Source organism: Candoia aspera, chromosome 6 (genome assembly GCF_035149785.1).
Source record: "Candoia aspera isolate rCanAsp1 chromosome 6, rCanAsp1.hap2, whole genome shotgun sequence".
Classification (NCBI taxonomy): domain Eukaryota; kingdom Metazoa; phylum Chordata; class Lepidosauria; order Squamata; family Boidae; genus Candoia; species Candoia aspera.
In genome coordinates this window covers 80,420,412-80,442,100 of record NC_086158.1, presented here as the reverse complement: position 1 = coordinate 80,442,100, position 21,689 = coordinate 80,420,412, and the positions used below count along the sequence as shown (strand labels likewise).

General features: G+C 42.1%; 1 protein-coding gene across 3 annotated transcripts in view; it reads right to left on the bottom strand.

The window, feature by feature from the left end:
- PALD1 (phosphatase domain containing paladin 1) overlaps positions 1 to 21,080 on the bottom strand; it is a 117,040-nt gene extending 95,960 nt beyond the window's left edge. Inside the window, exon 1 of one of the 3 annotated variants that reach the window (XM_063307513.1) lies at positions 20,966 to 21,080. In XM_063307513.1, coding sequence (XP_063163583.1) covers positions 20,966 to 20,979 — 14 coding nt within the window. In that variant the 5' untranslated portion in view covers positions 20,980 to 21,080. Of the gene's footprint in view, positions 1 to 9,051; positions 9,190 to 20,693; positions 20,840 to 20,965 lie in introns of those variants that run through there. The other 2 variants (XM_063307515.1, XM_063307514.1) reach the window with 2 other exon arrangements.
- Positions 21,081 to 21,689: the final 609 nt, after the last annotated feature.

Below are 21,689 nucleotides of genomic sequence, written 5' to 3'. Positions count from 1 at the left end.
AAATTTTCATTTGCCTAGTGAAGGTATTGCCTCTATGGATTTCATTTCCTTTTCTTTTCCCCCTTCTTGTGCCAACATGAGTTTTGCTCTGTAAAAGAAAGAATGCATTTTCTTGACCTAGAATAAAAGGAAACACATGCCAAAAAAAAAAAAAAAACCCCTCTATAGCACTTCAGATAATATGAAACCATTCATATATGTAAGCTTTGGCTTAGGGACAACACACTGCATATAAAAGGATGTATATTTGGAAGCTCAACATTATGATTTTTGTTCTATTCATAGCAAAACCGCCACTTCTCCTGCCAATTCAAGATCCTGAAAGCAACAAGGATCAAGTTTACAAGGCACTCATAATCTATTCACGTTGCTCCAATTAAAGGGCCAGAGTTCTACAAATAATTTTCCTGAAAGCAAAAAAATGGGGCTTCTTAAATGCGCAAAGAACAATTTTAAGAATCCAAACACATTCCTTCTCCTCCTTTAGGCAGATTATTCACAGAGTGGAACACACCCAGTAAACATCACAAGGCGATTCAGGACTCCCTGGTTGGAAAGAAGAGGCTGGGGGAGAAGGAGGGGAAGGGATGAATAGATTGTCTTCTGTCACAAGAAAAAAATGTCACCCATTCAATGACCAGGGAATACTTTTTCTTATACACTTTAAATGAAAGATAACGAGTGGCTCCAATTCACCCACTGAGCTTCTCTGCCTGACTGTGATCTGTCCATTATCTGAATTACAACACCACACCACCTCTGCAATTCAAGTTATCCTTATAGAGAAAAGGCATGGCTCTTTAACATCGAGGAGCTGAGCCTGCCTAATTCAACATTGCCCCCCTTCCCCAGAGCAAAAGTACTCATGTTGGCTAAAATCACGAATGCTGCATCAGACCACACCCATAAAGGCTGGAGTGTTGGGATCAGAAGCAGCCTGCTCACATGAGTCAGAAAAGTTACTCTAGCCTTACTTGCTTCTTCAGCATCAGTATCAGGAGCATCTGTTCCCTGAATAATGACTATGACAGTTTAAAAGCAAGAAGGCTAGTATGTTGATGACCTTGGCCTGGCATCCGAAGTGTTCAAATATGATCTCTGGATAGACTTCCACACCCCACAACCCATCTCATTTTTGCCAAGTGGATTAACAACGTTATGGGTAAAGACATCTTGAGACAAGTGTGAGAAGATATATTTTCTCTCCAGTTGTCAAACACAAAAGGAAACCTTACTGTGCCTATGATAAAGGAAGATTCCAGAAACTACCAATGGGACATAGGGTAAGTTGTTCCTTAAACCATCCATTTGATACTCCAAAGCCATCTGGAAGTTTTCTTCTGATACAAAAAGAGGAAAAAGCAACTTCTGCAACATTTATCCCCTCAACCACCAGAAGTCCTTGCCATATGGGGAATAACTGCAATTTTCCATACAAACACTGTGTCATGGTGAATTACCAGAATATGTCTTTGGAAATAAAGAGTATGTGTCCTTACGAATGTTAGTATGTCCAGAGTTTAATGGATAAAATGTCATAACAGAGACTAATGCTAGAACATTTGGGCATTTGATCACAGTAAGTTGAAAATCCACCCTGAGTGCTTAAAAAAGGTGGAAAGCAACTGAAACAGGCTAAGAATGGATTGAATATGTCCTGTTATATGCATTGCCAAAAGAATATAGTTTGTCAGAAAACCTGCAATAACTAAAAGTACAGATAATTTACTCTATTTTCAGGAAAATCAGATATCTTAATAGATATACATTCAACAGAGGGTTACCCAGAGAACTTCCAGTTCAGCAAAACATTCTATCGCTGTCTTCACTGAAGAGGACAGAGATTCTATTTATTATGACAAATTTATTTATAATACTTATGTTCCTTACAACTATTAGCATGTTTAGAAGACTGATTTAATTAGTGTAGGGGGAAAAAACCAGAGAGATACAATAATTTACAGTGACCCAGATGGTTTTAACTCTGGTAATTCTCCTTTGTCTGAGGAATCCAAACAATGACTTAGAGCTGATGGGATGTTAGCTGAACAAAAGAGTAAACCATTTTATTTCCTTACATGATTGCTGTAGAAAACAATTAGCAGCTGCTGATAATGGTGTTAGAAAACATGTGCAAGAATTGTTCTTCATAGGAATTATCAAAGGGTCAAGGAGCCCATATGCCTCCTTTATTAATGGTTGTTTGTAGGAAAAATGAGAATGATGGAAGTATGAACAAAAAATACCTGACCAATATTCTCTGCTTGGAATAGGTAAAGCACTGGATGACTTGATTGGAAGCAAATGGTTCTCAGTTATTGGATCTGTGGGCGGATGCACCAAAAAGAAAACTGCATTCATTTGTTCTCTAAGGGAACTATATGCTTATCTAGCTATATTATTCATGTAGAAAAGAACTACATTATAGACATTTTTATCTATGATGTTTTGATTTACATGGGACAAAGCTAATGTTCCAATCCCTTCAACCTTTGCTTAGTTGAAAATACAGCTTCTACTAAAAAAAAAAAGGTTATTGCAACCAGCAAAATATGATATACTCTCTGAAGAACAGAAAGCTGAATTTTTGTCAGGTTTAATTTTCCAAACCTGCCTTCTTTCTTTGCTATTGACCACTTAAGATCAGTAATCAATTTTATTTTCCATATAAAATAATGCAGTACCTTTCAATCGCAGTCAAGTCTAAAGCAAGGAGCCAGCAGAACCGACACAATACACAGACTGATAAATTGGGAGCAAAACAGTTTGTCCGAGCCTCCTACATCTCTGCCAAACTTTCCAGGAAATTAGCAGATAGTCTGAAGCCAGGACTACCAAGACTCCTACTTCAGATGTTTAATTGCTGCTATCCGTGCTTTCATTCTCTTTTTGCTTATTTTAATATTATTTTATAGCTATTCACCGATTTGGCCATCCCGCCGCAGAGATTTAATCTTTTTTAAGACATACACAATATAACAGCTTCTTACAGTACTTGCACCAAAGTAGCAGAGTTTTCATTCCAAGCTTAGAACGTAAAGACTCTGCTGAGTAGGACCATTTTCTTCCTAACAATGGCTAGCCAGGTGCTTCTGGGAAGAAAATACAGAAATTCTTTGTTTAGATGAACAAAATAACTCTGCTGGACCAGATCAAGGGCTAAGTGTAATACCAAAAAACCTACAGAGAGACACACTTACATGAAATAGAAGAAACACAAAGAGAAGAACAAATTTGAAAAGTGGAGTCAGCTTTTTAAAATAGTAATTCACTAAATTATAAAAAAGCAAAGAGAGAAAAGAGGCATTAGAAAATCAGAAGGCATCAGCAAATCAAAGCCCTGAGTAATCTGGGATCAACCAGATGTCTGTGATCCTACGAGAGGGATACAAATCCAATAGCAACTTTCCGCCTACACTCCTGAATTTAGACTAATCATCAACGATAAGCCCATTTTCTGTAACTTCCCTCTATCCTTTTCTGAAGCAGGACTAGAGAGATCTAAATTCAAGTTCACCCTCAGGCATGGAATCTCGCTAGATTACTTGGGATCTTGGGATGAACGGCCCTGAAACAGAAAAATATTATATGTGATGGTCAAAGTTTTTTCTCTGTACAGGTAGTCCTCACATAACAACCATTCTTTCTGACTTACAACAGTGCTGAAAAAACTAACTTACGACCAGTCCTCATACTTACAACCACTGCAGTGTTCCCACGGTCATGTGATCAGGATTTGGGCGCTTGGCAACGGTTCGCATTTATGACCACTGCAGCATCATGAGGTTACATGATTGCCATTTTCTACCTTCCCAGCTGGCTTCTATCAAGCAAAATCAATGTGGAACCACATGATTCACTTAATGATGTGGTTTGCTTAACGACTGTGTGGTTCACTTAACGGCCGCTGCAAAAAAGGTCATAAAATCAGGTTGGATTTGCTTAATGACTGCTTTGCTCAGCAACCAAAATTCTGGTCCCAATTGTGGTCATTAAGTGAAGACTACCTGTAGTGGTCTGACTGCCAGATGCATAGCTTGGATAGGTAGGCAGTTGCAGAGAAAAGAAGTAGAAATTTATGTAATATAGTTAACTTTTGTTAAAAGACGGTATAGTTATTATTAATCTACATATTGACACTTGGTCACTATAGACAGATATACAGAAACACTTATTCACTAGAAGTCTTGTGAATACCCTTTGCGCCGAGCTTGTACAGGAATGCACAGCACCGTTTAGATAGTGCCGTGTACATCTGTGTACATCTCCTTGAGTTTGGAAGAAAAAGTGAGATATAAATCTAATGTGAGCACTACACCTACATTCATCCAAAATATGGGATGTGTTTCTCAGCGTTAGCAACTTCAAGATGAATGGACTTCAACTCCCAGAATTCTGAAGTCTACACATCTTAAAATTGCCAAGGTTGAGAAGCACTGTCCTAGGCAAATAAAGGAAGGACCTTTACTTATTTGAAAAGAATCCTGTGTAACACACTTCATCTACATGCAAAAAACAACTGAGGATAGCAAAAATCTGAAAAGCAAAAAGAAAAATGAAATGTGTGCTTCAATCCTCAGCCTGATGAGAAATAAAAAGGGAAACAAAATAGTTTTGACAGTCAATACATCGAAATACTGTCATGCCACACTTTGCAAGGATTTAAGCTGTGGATGAATGTTTTCAAGGAAAACGAAAGGTTTTTAAGAGGCCAATGCAGCACTTCCTGGCCACTCGGTCTAATGGTTAAACCTCTTCTGTTGGATTATGTGCCATCAAGTCATTTTCAACTCCTAGTGACCACATAGATTTTCTCCATGACACTTCCCCAACCTGGTCTTTCAGGTCTCCCAATGGTGCACTCATCGCCACTGTAACTAAATCCGTCCACCTTGCTGCTGGGCATTCTCTTCTTCTCTTTTCTTCCACTTTTCCCAGCATTAGAGCCTTCTCAAGAGAGCTGAATAGTCGCATAATGTGTCTGAAGCAAGATGATTTGAGCCTGGTCATTTGTGTCTCTTAGTGCCTTGAGAATCAGTTTGTTTTCTTGGCTGTGCACAGTACTCTCAGGAGTCTTCCCCAACACCAGAGTTGGGTGGCCATATAAATGTGTTAAATAAATAAAAGTTCAAAGGCATCAATACTCTTCCTATCCAGCTTCTTCAAAGTCCAACTTTTACTTCCATAGAGTCTCCAAAGAATGCCATGGCTTGCATGATTCTGATCTTGGAAGATATGGACATATCTCAGCATCTGAGTATCTTTTCCAAGGCCTTCATAGCTGCTCTGCCAAGTGCTAGTCTGAGGCATATTTCTTGACTGCTTGTTCCTTTACTGTTGATGGTTGATCCTAAAAGGCAGAAGCTATCCACCACTTTGGTATCTTCATTGAAAAATAAACCTGTTCTACTGCTACTTAAATAATCCCCAACAATCCAGAATCAGTAAGGGAGCAATTGCGTAAGTGGCAACAGCTCTGAGGCTAAAACTGAGCACCCTTCTCTCCCCGTGTTTGGGGTTGCAAATTACACTAAGGCACACTGTTCGTTTAAATGAAGTCCACTGAATTCACCCCAGCTCGCTGGGTTCATCATACATGTTAAGCCAAAATCAAACAAACTACATGTGACTCAAGGTGATATGTGAATGCAGCCTGTAAGCATGCTAAGGAAGAAAATATATCCCCTAACTGCCCATTCTCACTGCAGCAAGAAAGGGAGGATCACCATATTTCTCCCCCTTAAAAACAGCCCCACACAATAGGAACTCACTTAGGTCCCTTTCAAAGGCTCTTCGAAAAGACATCATGTCCTTCAGCTTAGCTCTAGCAGGAACATTTATAGAAGCTTCAGGATACACGATGGGCTTGAATGTAATCTTCATTTTTTAAAATGGTTGCTCTTCTGGTATACACCAATTACTGTATACATATACAGAACCCTTGAGGTTTGCATTTGGCACAGGAAACACGGCAGAACTGTTAAATAAAAGGTCTTCAGGCCACCACACCTCCTTCTGTTATTGAAAACAGATCCTCACGATCATTTTCTGAAAAGTACAATTTGCCAAAATGGAGAATATATGAAGCTCACGATTGAATTGCTGGGCTCCTGGTGTTCTCTGAGTACAATTTGAGGAGGGGGAAATTGAACAAGAAAAAAAAAATACTCATCCAGATAGTCAGCAATAAACCCAGTACAATAGGTACTTGCATAAACCTCAATGCAGAAGTATAATTATAAGATTCCGACCAACACTCACCGATTAACATAAGCCAGGCCTCAACCTCACCATCTATGGCTAATCTCAAGGCTCAGCTTGGTGACAAGTGAACCCTCCCTCTCTGCACTGGGCGACTCCAGATGGGTTAGACTTGAATTCTCACAATTCCCAACCACAGAAAAAGTCCTGAAATTCTCACCACTACTACTGTCAAGTTGGGCTTCCATGTAACCCAGATGCAATCATGGGCTGAGAAAGGCCTGAGCTTGACTACAAATGTGCAGTTGTTACCCATTTGTTAAAGGCTTTCCAGATGTCAAATCCAGCCCCTGATGATAAAGCCAGACTCAGTCAATGACACGAGGATCGAGTATCCCACCATGACTGTTGGATTGCTGCTAGCACCAGGAAGAATCAAATCCATTTCGCACGTATTTGACATCTGAACCGGTGCACGCAAATTAATCTCAGCATTTCACCAATATACCTCCCCCCAACTCCCCATGGTCTACCCATTCTTGGTGCTTAAACAAGAGTTCCTATTGTAACTAGTCCAACTTCATGAAGCATACATTATCACTCACCAGGAAGACACATTTTTAGCTCATGGATAGGCAGGGCTGAAGACAACAGCTTGCACAGATTGTTGCCCATAGTTTTCTCACCTTCCTCTTCACCAAGCCTTTACCCTTTCTTACTCAAATACTGCATACATCATATTCAGAGACGGAGAGATTTGAAAGCTGGGATGGTAATTAATGTTTTAGAGGAAAGAGCGCAGATTCAAGTGTATCTGATAAACTGGAGTGATGTGGAGGAGGGCTATCAAGATGGTGAGGGACCTGGAAATGAAGCCCTAGGAAATGGTTAAAGGAACTGAGTGAGTTTAACCTACAGAAAAGATAACTGAGGGAAGGTGTGATGGCAGTCTTCAGATATATGAAGAGTTGCCAAATAGAAGAGGGAGTGGACACTCTGGGGAGTGTTGCCCCAGAGAAAAGGACCAGAACACACAACTTAAAATTTCACAATAATAGGTTCAGGCAAGAAGAACTTCCTAACTGTAAAAGCTGTGGTGGCAGACATATGGAGTAGCAAACTCTTCTTTACTGGAGGTATTTGGAGACTTGTGACTAATCTGTCAGAAATGCTCTTACAGAACCCATACTGAGCAGGGAGTTGGACTAGATGACCTCTAATGTCATTTCTAATTCCATTATTCTGTGTTCTCTGCTCTCTGCTCTCTGCATCATGAAATACAATGGTACATTACCTGGGCCTGCCCCAACTGGAATTCTTCTTGCCTATCGGGGAAATAAAACTGAACGCCGGGTGCGGGTGGGGAGATCAAAGCTATCTATGGCAGGTTGTAGTCAAGGCATCCAAAAGCCCCCTAACTCCCCAAATATTCCTTCTGTCTCCCCAAGAAAGGAGGCCAAAACTTCAAACAATGGAAGCATTTGTAGAAATATAACCACTCTGTTCTACTGACAAAGGAGGCTCTAGCCTACAAAAATGTATGGCATAATAAATCAGGTGCTATAAGATGCTGTGTTGCTTTTGCTGTAACAGAGGAACCAACAATTCTCCTTTGCTGAGCACAGGTCAATATAACCACCCAGAGTCCCCTTTTCGGGAGAGATGGGTGGTGATAAAAATTTGAAGAATAAATAAATGAATAAATAAAACATTTTCTGCACCATATTCCCTGTGGTATCTTCCCCAGCTACACAGAACAGGCTCCCCACTTCATCCACTGGGGTTTACTCACAGGGGGGAAAAAGTTCTCTGGGGATTCCAGCCAAAACAGCATTTCTTAAAATATTTCTCAAAACGTCACAGAAGGCATTTTGAACACATGTTGCCTCTGCGGTAAACGTTCATCTACTTTCCTTTTTCTTTGCTACAGGGCTGTATAATGTTTTGATAACCAGTTTAGAACAATCTTCAGGAGGCACATAATGCCTAGGATGCAAGCCAGGGGAAGCTGGGAGTTTTCCTCATCTGCCAAGAGAAGAAATTAAAAAAAGAAGGCTTTAATCAAACCCACTTGGAAATGCATGGCCTTGGGATCAGGATTCATTTCCGAATCAACTTCATTACATTCTGGGTGCAAATCTACTGTATCCAGTAGGTAGGGATAACATAAATGGTCTCGCTGGCATTTTTTCTTCTACCCAAATTTCAAGTTGCAATAATCAGGAATCCCACCTCTAAGAGAATAAACCCCTTTCAACTGAGAAAGAATTTCCATTCTATCGCAAAATGCATCATTACCCATCAGCCACAAAAAATACGTTGATCTCTTTAAAATGCGGAGCAAATTCTGTATATGCATATGCTTTTTTTAACTTTCCAAACTATACCAACATTTCAGATTTCAGCCTATCTGACCAGCGACATCTCATGATCTGCCAGAATGTGAAGAATTATGGCTATTATTACATGCACTTACAGCCTATACACGAAATTGCAACTTTCTTGCACCCGTGAAGTTTTACGATAGCCATAAATGCTGAAGAGGTTAAATTCCCAGCATTAAGTTAACAAGCAACATCTAAGACTATCAGAGAAATTTTTCAAAATTCTATGAGTGGAAACAGATTTTATACTGTTAGAAGTCTTGATGTTTATGATCTATCAAAACCCCCCAATCCCCAAAACAGCCTTTGAAGACAGCAAGTGAAACTTGCATCAAGAAACATCTCTTTTACAATCCCACCAGAATCATCACATCTTTTCTAAATTCCAGAGTTAAGGAAGCAGGATTTTATAACTGTAGGCGACAGCAAAAAAAAAAAAAAGTCCACAGAACCCCTCTTATTGTACCTGATTTTTAGTTGCAAGGGAGATCATCCAATGTCTTCTCTTTGGAATGAAGAATTAAAAAGGAAGACGGACAAACCCAAAGCTTCAAAACTAAAGCCACCAACTTTCTAGCAGTGCTTTCAAGATGTTGCTCTGTTCTTCCTCCCGATTCTTTCTCCCGATTCTCAAGACGTTCCATCAAAGTTTGCCATTGCTGCTTCTCTTTGGTGGTGAAGCAGTTAAGCCCATCTTGGGGGTGGGGGGCAGGAAAGCAAGCCACCGATGGAGCAACCAAGACTGTAGCACTTTGTTTTCAAGAGATCAAATCCTAGTCATTGCCAATTAAAACAGGACTAGCCAAGAGCAACAGGGGCTGACCCTCTCCCCGTGCGGAACCGTCTGTGGGCTGGAGCATGTGAGGGCCAGCTCAGGGGCTTCTCTGCCAATGAAAAGCTGGAGATTCCTGGCAGCAGAAGCCACAGGCACTCAGCCTCCGAGTCAGAGGGACTTCCAAGGCAGGGCTTGGCTTCATTTGTTGCGACGGAGCAAGAGAGCCGCTAGCGTCCAGCTGCTGGCAAGCATCCGCGGCACCTTCGAGAAACCAGGTTGCTCCAGCAACAATGACAGTTCCTAGATAGTTCCTTTCTGCCATCGTCCACGTCTTACTTTTAATTCTCTTTTCTTGCAAAAGAGGGGGAAGAGGTCAGCAGTTCCCAAAGTTGGAGGAAAGGAGGGGGAAGCGGCAAGCCCCTTGGGACTTCTGAAGTAAATTGCTAAAACCCCTCCAAGCAAACTTATCCATAAACAATATTTAACAGCAGAGAGCTGGTGCACTAAAAATGCAACACTGCATGTTGCTTGGCTGGGTTGTATGTGGATTGCTTTGATGTTTAATCACAGACACACAGACATATCTAAGCATCAAAAAAGCAGCCACCCTTTAACACAAAGAAATCAAAGTCTATCCAACCCCACTTGCTTGCACCCTTCAGGTAACATCCTTGCTAACATCCATCTCTATCTTCTTTGATATTTCCCCACTGCTGAAATTAGACTATAAACTTGCAGAGGTACCCACCCACCCACCCACCCCGCTTTTTTGGCATAATTGTACAGCAGCACAAACCACTTTGCTTCTTTTAAGCAGGACCCACTCTTCTACTTGATAATGGCAACTTACAAACTCGAGACAAAAGAAAGATAAGCCACTTGGAATCATCAGGACTGAAGTGGCACAGAAGCATAAATAAATAAAAGGCTACAAAAGATTCAGCCTTACCACAATGAATCATTAAGGCCATTCCCACAGTAAAACTTTCCTAATCCTGCTGGGCCGGCTGTCAGAATGTTGACTTAGCTACTTTCAAAAAAGCAAAGACAAAGGATGGGCAGATGAGTAATTTCCTTCACTTCCTCCTTCCAAGATACACACACTACAAAATGCATCTCTCCATGTTACTGTATTCTTTTCTTACCACCTTCCTAAACCTGCAATCCATTTGCTCAATCTTCACCCAAACCCTGTGAACTTCTGTGCTGCCTCCAATCCAACAAGCAGAATTGCACACGGAAAGAAAAGCAAACGCTGAAACTCCTGTCGAGGGTGTCACTAGAGATGACTCATGATCCCTCATGGATTTCAGACAGATTCTTCCACTATAGGATGCTTGTAAGAGGTTGAGCCTAGGTCTTATTTACATACACCGGGAAGCCTGATTACCCTGCATTAAAAAAAAAAAAAAAAAACGCTGTGCCCTAGTTTCACATTCAGATGCAAATGTGCCTGGCCTGCCAGAGACTGCTGGTGGTGGGGAGAGGGAGGAAGAGACAGAGAAAGAGATGTCTCGGAGAATTTTTCCAGCATATCGGGATTCACAACATGCTTACTAGAACCCAAATATTCTGCATTATGGTCAATACCATATGTAAGCCCCATTATACCTTGATCCTGAAAAAATAGCAGGAACACCCACATTTTAACCAGATCTCTCCTTCCTCTTTGGAAGTCTCCTGATGGTCAGTAATTTTAATCTGAGGAACCCTCTGCGTAAGTGCCAACCACAGAGACTGAAACACGCTCTTTAAATACTGTACTGTATTTCTTACACAAACGTTGCTGACTTGCGCTGCAGCCGCCAAGCAGAAGTCAAATATTTACAAGATATCATCAGGCTGAAAGAAAACAGTGAGAAAAAGATCCAAGGCAATAAATATCAGGAGGAATGTAAATGGGACCCAGACAGTGCCCGAAAATGGTAAAGTGTGCAGGCTTAAAAGTTTCTTCGTACTCTGTGCACCTTTCAAAAATTATTCGGAAGTAATGCTTTGGACCTCGCATGAGCATATTGCTTGGCTCTTTATTAAAGCAGCCACTTCTTTTAGGCTTCCATGCAAGAGTAAAAAGAGAAGCCACCAGTCTAAAAGTCACTTTCACGACTTCACTCCATAAAGCATTAAACGCCGAAAAAAGCGACATCGCTGCTTTAATTAACAGCAGAAAGATGCGGTGCTTTCAATGGTCTGAAGCATCTCTTGCAAACCATTTTCAAAGCATACCTTGTCCTATTATAGATGCTAGATGTTCTTGCAGCCCTTCAAACTGGCACAAGGAAGTAAATTTTACTTTGGTTAAACATGTTGAAGAGGAAAAAGGGAAAGGCCCTGAAGGACAGGAGGAAGAGCTGCTACCAAGGCAATGGTCAGGGAAGAAGAGCTTGAACCCAGGCCAAGAAAATAATGTGAGAAAAGTCTCAGACAAGCTCCTTCCCAGTTCACACAGAGATAAAGGGATCGGGGTAGGGGGAAGCACATTCAGATTTGCAAGATGCTGTTACTACAGCTGTTCCAATAAAAGTAGTCCTGACCTATATGGCATTGGTTTCTTAATCTGGTCTACCTTGTAGGGCTGACACATTCCTTATTAATCAACTGGACCTCTGGAACTCAAGTTACCACCACGAGTGTCAAGCTGATCATGCCAACAGTTCTTTCAGGCAAGAACTCAATGTTTGGAATATAAAATGTAACCCACTAATTAGCTGAAGATCAGTATAAAGAGAATAAATAGGTTTTGCAAAATGAAACCATGGGGTTTCACCATAGCCAACCATTTTAGTAGCTATAAAACATCAAGAAAAAGTGACTGAGTTATCTTGATTTCTTTTTTTCTCCTGTGCTGGGCAGGGGATTCAAGGGTACAGTTAAAAAAGTCAAGATGTCACCCACAATAGTGCAATCAAAGTCCTGCTTGTTTTTTATGTACGACACTCTTTTTTTGACCACACCCTGAAGCCACCCCTGGTGCTGGATCTTTTTAATTTAGTTGTTAAAACTCGAAGTGGGAGGCTGTTTGATTTTTTTTTTACTATTCTGTTCTGAGAGCTTTTTAAACTAAAGACTTTATATAACGAAGTACACCACAGCACTATTCAGCAATACCCCTGTGGTCATTCCCAGGTAAGGGAAGAAAGGGTGTGACCTTAACGCTCAGCAAAAATATTACTTACAAGGTTTTTACCAAGCATTTTAAGACACCAAATCAAGCAAAAGCACCACGGTTTGAAAAATATGGAAGTTCAGCCATGACTGCTGGTTAACAGGATAAATTCCTTTTATTTCCTCTCTTCTCCTGACTTTTTGAACACAGATTGGTTGCCAGGCTGTTTCCAGGCAACCATGAGTTCCTCTCACAGATTTTTGCTATTATGCCACAATGCCATTTGTAAAGCTAGAGAGTTAAAGCAAAGAAGTAGGAAACAGCTCAGCATTAACTTTTCTAATGAAAGGAAGCCTGCAGACCTAAGGGGATGGAAAAAAAAATAAATTATGCAGAGGTAGACTCTGCCAATCCTGCCAACCTAGCAGTTCGAAAACATGCAAATGTGAGTAGATTAATAGGTACCGCTTTGGCAGGCAGGTAATGGCATTCCGTGTAGTCATACTGGCCACATGACCACAGAGGAAGTGTCTACGGACAAACGCCGGCTCTTCGGCTTCGAAACGGAGATGAGCACCGCCCCCTAGAGTCGGACACAACTGGACTTAATGTCAAGGGAAACCTTTACCTTTACCTAGACTCTGCCAAACTATCTTCCAATGACACCATACAGATGAACGACAGAGGAACTAACAGTATGTTACACATGAAGACTTATAGTTGGTTTTGCTTAATGGAAAGTAGACCCAGCCTTTCTTACATCTCTACAAATAAAAATGTACTCTACAGAGAACCCGCTTGCAATTAACTAGAAACTTTTAGAGGTTTGAAAAGCTCAAGTGAGATGTGACCAAAAAAATAAAAGCCGCTTTGAGAGATGTTTCCACATAAACCCTCCAACTAATGCTATTATAAATGCCCTAGCTTTGACTGACAAAAATAGTGGCTTTATTAACCTTTCTGTGATACTGCTGTGGCACACTTCACCAAAAGTAAATTCAGATAGGAGGAAAAAGTATGTGTCTTACGGTAGAGTATGAAGGACAATGCTTTAAACGGGGGCGGGGGAACGAAATAACTTTCAAAATGACCCATGACTTCGGGATTCCAAAAACAAAGATGGCGTAAAAGCAGGACAGTGGCGGATGAAAATGTGGAAGGAGCCATCAGTAACGGTGCCCCATCGTTTACTCCTTCCCTTTTCATTTTTTGAATTTCTTGCGCTGCCGGCCAATTTAGAATTTGCAGGACAGATACCGAAGCAGGAGGACATTAAAGGGGGCACCAGGACCAAAACAAACAGCATTATGTTTATTAAACTGTTACATTACTTACAGCACCAACAGCCCTGCCCAATTACCGCAGTGAGTCCGGGTAGCAGGGATGATCTCCAGAATTCAACTCACAAAGCAGCTGCTTTCATTTTATAGCCCTTTAACCTCTCTCCCTCCCCTTCCACCCCCAGAGTTGTTTCATGTAAGCATCAGCAAGGGAAGGTTACATGTTAATGAGGATTAAGCGTCTAGCAGGCACTGGATGCCTGCTATGACAAAACTGGGAAATAAATATCTGCTTAGGGTGAGAGCCAAAAGTTTGCTATCTCACAACGTGCAAGGGTAAATAGGAAGGGCTGGCTTGTCTAAGCAGCCTCTCTTCCAGGTGTTAATTGAAAAATGCAGGTCAATCACAGAACAATTTGCTCTTTCAACATGATCGCAGACTGCTTCACTCTGCTCTTCGGAACATATAACACTTGTTCAGGCAGGCATTTTTGGCTTTAATACTGGTGCCCTTCCTTTTATTCATTGGTGTATGCAGTCACAGTTTTTACTTTCATTTCTATGGCACATAAAAGCCCTCTTGAAAACTTGTGTAATGGTGACCCCTCCAGGCAAAACATGGCATACCTTTACAAACTTTCAGTAGATTTACAAAAATGTGATTAAGTGGTGATTAATTCAGCAGCAATAGGCAAGCTAAGAACTGAAGATCTAAAGACAGAGTTTCTCAACCTTGGCAACTTGAAAATGTGTGGACTTCAACTCCCAGAATTCCCAGGCTGGCTGGGGAATTCTGGGAGTTGAAGTTCACACATCTTCAAGCTGCCAAGGTTGAGAAACACTGTTCTAAGGTATATGGTAAGGGTTAGACCTGAGCACTCCTTCCCACAAATCAACAATGCCTGGATGGTTCAACTGGTTGTATGGACTCAGTCACTGGAGTTGCAAGCATTCTCATACCGATAAAGAGGAATAGCAGTTACCACCAAATACAGATTGTGCGGCCTTCTCAAGAAAGGCAAGCTTCTTCCCTTCTAAAATATGGGAAGAAACCAACAAGAACTTCGTCATCACTGATTGTCTGTATATGGGTGCCAATTTGAAAGTAGTGCATTTGCTTGAATTCTTGTGCTGTAACTTCAACCTTCCTTCTAACAAATCAAAGTCCTTGGATTAACTATTTTCAGTGCAAACTATAAAGTCCGACTGTAGATGATTCCAAAACATAATTAAATTTAGTCACACGCTGGGACAAAAAGCCCACTAGATTTTAGTGACATACCACAGCTGAACATAGGATTAGTAACTTAATTTCCTATTATAGGGAATACAGCAGAATCCAAGTGTCTATAGCAGGTGGCAGCATCTAGCCAACCTGGATCATATCTGACTAGATGGATTACTACACAAGAAAATCCCAGGATTGCAAGAAGTTGAAAAAAATATCAATCAAGAAACATCAAGACGGCAATGGCAGATGAGGGAGATATGCTGGAAGCTAGAGTTTCCCATGGCAGAAATGCCAGGTATGTCAATAATCAACTGCTACTTCTCACTAAGTGTGAGAAATGTAAAACAAGGTGTCCATGAAAGCTGTGGAAAAAAAACAGGAGTAAGTGCCAGGTTTAATCTGCAGAGGATATATGGAGTACCACACCCTCATTCTGGCAAATAACCAAATTAAGTAACTTCAGTGTACTGTGCAATGTGATTCTTAACTTATTCAAGCTATGTGGAGCATCTGGGTAGCTTCTACTGAGTTCAGGCCATCTAAAGGATGGATTCTGACAACTGATCTCTTCTATACTGCTGCCAAGAAAGTCTTATGACTGCATGGGCATGTCCATGAATGCACTGTGACAGGCTTCACTCATTACACTAAGTCAAAACTCAAGAAACAACATTACAGGTAGTCCTTGTTTAACCGCCACAATTGGGACCAGCAACTCAGTCATTAAGCAAAGCAGTTGCTAAGTGAAACCGTGACTGTGCTTATAATTTTACTTCAGCTTTCCTCTGCTTTACAGAACTGCAAAGGTTGTAAAAGCAAGAACTAGTCGCAAAATTACTTTTTCATCCCTGTCGTAACTGTGAACAGTCACTAAACAAGAACTACCTGTACCTTTGTACAATGTGTGAACTCCCCTGTTAGTAGAAAAATCCTGTTATTTTTAATTAGGACCATTAGGACCTAATTAGGACCATTCACCCCCATAACGATCCACCCTCAATGGTTTCCAATAGCCAACAGAAGAGAATTGCTGTGTGCAGCTAGAAAATAAAATCTCAGATTTCTGTTAGGCTTCTCCCTGGCAAGATGTGCTAAACCAAAATAAGAGGTACACTAGAATCCAAGAACCTCTAATAAGCAATTTATTGTAAAAATCTGAATTCCAGCAAATGTTATTTATTAAGAGCAAGTTCTATTTATAGTCAAATCAAGGTTCATATTTTATGCCTCCTCCTCCCACCCAAGCTATGCAATGGGCTAGCAGTCCTTCTCTTCTGGACAGGAGACTTGGGTTCTGTCTGCCTCTTGGTCTGACAATAGACAGAGTATCAGTTGTGAGAACTCTCACAACTTCTACCCCAGGCCACAGGAGTGCCACACAATGAGGAAACCCTCCCACTTCAAGCAAAAAGCCAAATAAAAATAATATTCTTTTATACACACATACTTCCAGAAAAAAAGGTTGACAACTCCAGCAGAACCCACAATCCTGAAACCTCCCCACCATCAATGTGTGCATATAACACACTTGTGTATTGTGCAAACACACTCACATTTATTTATTGTCAGGTGTCAGAGCAGGACATGATACAGAACCAACACTGATTGTTCTGACAAATGACCTTCATCAGGACTTGGATGGAAAGACTGCATCCCTCCTGGCCCTTTTATACCTCTCAGTGGCTTCCATTATCATCAACCATGGTATCCTTCTACACTGTCTACAGCAGAGTTTCTCAACCAGGGTTCCATGGAGCCCTAGAGTTCCACAAGAGGTCACCAGGGGTTCCCTGGGAGATCAGGATTTAAAGTAATTTAAAAACTTACTTCAAATTTGGGCAACTTCATATTACAGAGGTACTGTAAGTTTCACTCTTTATTTTTAGTTTAAGAACACTGTGAATGCATATATACAGGCCTGCCCATGAAACTAATGTAATAATGTTGTAACTTCTGACCTATATTTGAGTCTGAATGTGTAGGGGTTCCCCGAGACCTGAAAAATATTTCAAGGGTTCCTCCAGGGTCAAGAAGGTTGAGAAAGGCTGTCCTATATTCTTAGGTAAAGGTAAAGGTAAAGGTTTCCCTTGACGTAAAGTCCAGTCGTGTCCTACTCTAGGGGGCGGTGCTCATCTCCGTTTCTAAGCCTTAGAGCCGGCGTTGTCCATAGGACACTTCCGGGTCATGTGGCCAGGATGACGACACGGAACGCCGTTACCTTCCCGCCGAAGCGGTACCTATTGATCTACTCACATTGGCATGTTTTCGAACTGCTAGGTGAGCAGGAGCTGGGATTAACAGCGGGAGCTCACCCCGCCGCGCGGTTTCGAACCGCCGACCTTCCGATCGACAGCTCAGCGGTTTAACCCGCAGCACCACCGCGTCCCGTTGTCCTATATTCTTACCTGTTTTAAAATAAAATTTGCAATAATGTAACAGTCTGTTAGTTATTCCTGAGATGTTTTTGATGTATGGTAGAGTTATCCTTTTCATAGCTTGGTGTTGGTTGTCCTGTAGTGGGTTGAGTGGTCAGGCACTTTTTGATAAAATTGTATGGGTATCCATTTTGCTGGAAGATGCTGTATAGATGATCTGTTTCCTTTTTCGGGTGTTCTGGGTTTGCTGCAGTGCATTTGTGCTCATCTGCATAATGTTCTTACACAGCTCCTCTTGTGGGAGGTTGGGTTGTTGCTTTGGTAATGGAGCCCTTGGTTAGTGTGGGTTGTTTATCGATAGACTTGCATTTCTAATTTGCTGTCGTTTCCTCTGCTGATGGGGATATCCAGGAAGGGTAGTGTGTTGTTGTTTTCTAAAGCCTTCCAAACTAAAACCCTCCAAAACACCTTAAGCAAACCAAAAGACCCAGTAGCCCAAGAAGAAGAAACAGGAGTCATCTACAACCTACAGTTTAAGGACTGCAACAGCCACTATGGAGGACAGACAGGCAGAAGACTAGCAGAGCCCACCCATGAACACTGACTAGCAGTCAGAAGACAGGATGGAAACTCCTTATCTCACAACCCATGGACAGACTCAACCATAGTTTCAACTGGGAAACTGTGAGCATCCTAGACCAAGCTAAATCCAAAAACACTAGGGAATTCTTGGAAGCCTGGCATTCAGACACATCAGCCATCAATAGACACACAGAGATAAACCACATTCACATACCATTCAAAGGAGACAAAAATAAAAACCTAGGAAGGAAACAAAAAGACTACAGCACATCCCCTCCAGCAGCCCACATTCAGATAAGCAGGGATCAGCGCCAGACAAACAATTAGGCAGAAAACAATACTCTGTCAAGGAACCACCACGTAGGAAGCCACCCCCCCCCCCACCAACATTGGCAGGGCAAGCTACTGTATATAAACAGGGAGCAAACCTCGCACTCACCCGCACTGATGTTATCTAGTTGGGTAAAGAAATGTCTGCAAGCAAACAACCAAGCTCAGAGAGCAGCAAGGACTCCACAGTTCAACCCAGAGCTACAGATATTGGAAAGTATGTAATTTACTGGATTTGAAAGTATCAAGGCATGCAGCATTAACCCCAAGCTTTGCTTTGCTTTTCCTTTCCTTTTCTTTTCTAAAAGATCTTTTAAAATGAGACAAAACAAAATTGGGGATAGAAGAGGAGGAGATCTCTGATTTGTTTGCATACAGAATTTTTTTCACCAAGGTATCAGTTTTCCAGTATGAACATTTGGAAGAACTCCATGTAAATAAGAAGACAAGGGATAGACCATGGGCTACCCTGGAAGGTCACATCACAGAAACTAACCAACACACTGACTTGTTAAGGCTTTGCATCCCTCAGCACAGCCACTGAAAAGAAGGAAAGAAATGTCAATGGCAGTTGGACAGGACTCCCATAGTAAACACACTCTGCGGTTTGATATGTGGCCAAGTCCATCAGGGGAAACCTTTAAAATGTTAAATATTGTTTCCAGACTGTACACTGCTTGTAACTTCCAATGCAGAGCAAACAGAATTTCTTCCTAGTAAAAACGAAAAAAAAAAAATATATGCCCTGCCTTCTCTGGCTGGAAGACGTTGAAACTGGAAATAACTGATTTTATCAACCTTCCCAAGGGAAAATGGGGAATGTGCCCCCCCCCCAGTATTTTTAGAAATATATATACTGTTTGAGGAAAGAGTCAGTGGAACAGAAATGAGAAAACACTTTGCTAAGTATGGAAAAGTGGCACTGCTTTTAACCAGCATTATGAATTATACTGTTCTTGCTCCAACCTGGTGCCCTACAGTTGTGCTGAATGCAAATCCCATCATCCCCAGGTACTAGACATAGTTACTGGAATACTGAACTCTTCCCCAAACCCGGGGCCCACTAGATAGCAAGCAAAGTTTGAGTGGATCATCAAGAGAGGGTAACTAACAGGCAGGAAAAGAGCAATAATAAGATATAGATGACTTATTTTAAATACAATTAGCCATTTAATGTGATTTGGCCATTTCTTAATAAAGACTGTATGTGTACAGCAGAACCCAGAAAATAAATTTCACCAAAATGCTAATATTTCTAGATAATGGCCATACCTCAAAACATAGGTGGCTGGTATATCATGAATGTGAAACACAAGCCTAAATAACTTTCAGCTACTTTAAATCACATCCCCCATCAAATCCTGACTACTGTTTAGACAAATTATAATCCAACTGTCTGGAAGACACCTAACAGCCTATACCTGCACTAAACTCATTGAGATTTAGGAATTGAGGATTCAGGTCTCCAATTCAAACCCAGAGAGGAAGTTCCATCCATCCATCCAAGCTAATATTTAATTCCTAAACTGACTGATCCAGCATTATTTGGAAGTAATATTTGCATTTTATGTCCAGTAACTTTATTAGGGCTTACAGAAGTTAGTAACCCGAATAAGAGGTTTGTTTGTTTGTTTGTTTAAATTTATATAGCCACCCATCTCACTTATGTGACCCCGGGCAGCTCACAAGTTTTCTGTGTATGCCAAGAAAGACTCATTTTGTTATTTCATGTCCCAGAGCAGAGCTCAACAGCAATATATCAAATTAAGCCCCAATAACGTGGCTATGAACTCCTGAATGTCTGAAGTCTACATATTCCACTATCTGCTCACTCACGTTTTTATCAAATGCTTTGTCTACCTCTTCCCCTACCAATGCAAAGCTACCCACGCCTGCATTTTCAAAACCATTAAAAACTTATTACATCCTCCTTCCTCACCCATGCCCCCCACCCCATTTCAAAGAATACACAACAGAGTCAATGAAGCTTTTAAAGGCTCAGTTGCAGCTACACTTAGAAGAGGCTATGTCTGGACTACATGCATAACTAATGTATCTGCAATTTACTCAACCTAATTTTCTGTAACACGCTGGATTATAAAGCAACTGCACAACTGGGTTTGCACAACACACTAGGAGAAAATGTGGCTGAAATACAACCTAGCCAGAATCTGCGTTCCCACAACACGCTAAACCATGATTAACGTACCGCCGTTTATTTAATCCAACAGCCTTGGTTCGCACAATCCGCTGGATCATAAACTAATCACAGTAGCTGGACTCAAATTATAAATTAAGTCTTAACAGCTTTCCCCTGGTGCCAACGTTGTTGTGCGAATAGCGCCTCCAGCTTAACCCGCAAGGTTGCAATCCTAACCATCCTCCTTCCTGCTAAGTACAGTGCCCTGAATCCGGTGAGACTTACTTACGAGTAAAGAGAGGTGCACTGGAATGTAAACCTGAAACCCCTCCCCTCGCTTCGTCCAAATTTGACTGCGGCATCTGTTCGCAGGACAGTCGGATGCCGGAGCGCGAGAGTACGCAGAATTCACAGGGAAACTGGGTTTCCCCATAGAGCTTCGCCGCAAACCGGCGCAGAGGTCTAAACGCCTGAGAACGGCAGCACTTCCTGCTGGGAGAAACGAGGAAGGGGGGGGTGCTTGGAGGGGCCCCCAAGCCGCGAAACTCGGCGACTGCTTACCGGAAAGGCTGCATCCCCCGCCGGCCCGGAAAGTGAAGCGAAGCGGTGGGGCGCAGAGCCAGCCCTTTGTTCCCCGCGCATCCACGCGCCGCCGGGCTCCTCGAGAGTGCGCAGCTCCGACTAGGCAGGCGGAACTTCGCCCGCCCGTTCCAGCCTGCAGGCGGGGCCGCGGCTTCACGGGAGCCCCTGGTACCACCCGCCCCCCGCCGCCGCCGCGCTCCTGAGCTGCACTTGCGGGAGGGTGGATGGGCCGGCCACGGATGGGACGACAGCGCCGGTGGGGACAGGCACATGCGCAGCAAGTCTCGGTCCGCTTTCCCGAGCGAGGATGGTTTCAGCCCTGCCGGAGCCAGCCCTCCACCCCATCTTCTGTTTGCGTGCCCCTCGGCCGCAACATCCTAGCAAAGTGGTGTATTTTGTAAAGCATCCCGACCCGTGATAAGTGAACCAGGACTACCCCCCTCTGGGTTAACCATAGCCAACCCAGGCTCTGGGCCACTAACTAGCCCAACAGAGTCTATTATAGTATGGTGTGTGAAACGGCTTCTGAAGCGCCTTGGCTGAGGGTTCTTCCAGATAGCCGTGGAAAATTGTAAACCGCCCAGAGTCCCCCGTTGGGGGGAGATGGGGGGGTGATACAAATTTAAATAATAAAAATAAAATAAAAATGACTCCTGCCCCTAGCCACCGTCCCATCATCATTGCTCTTGCCAGCGCTAGGATT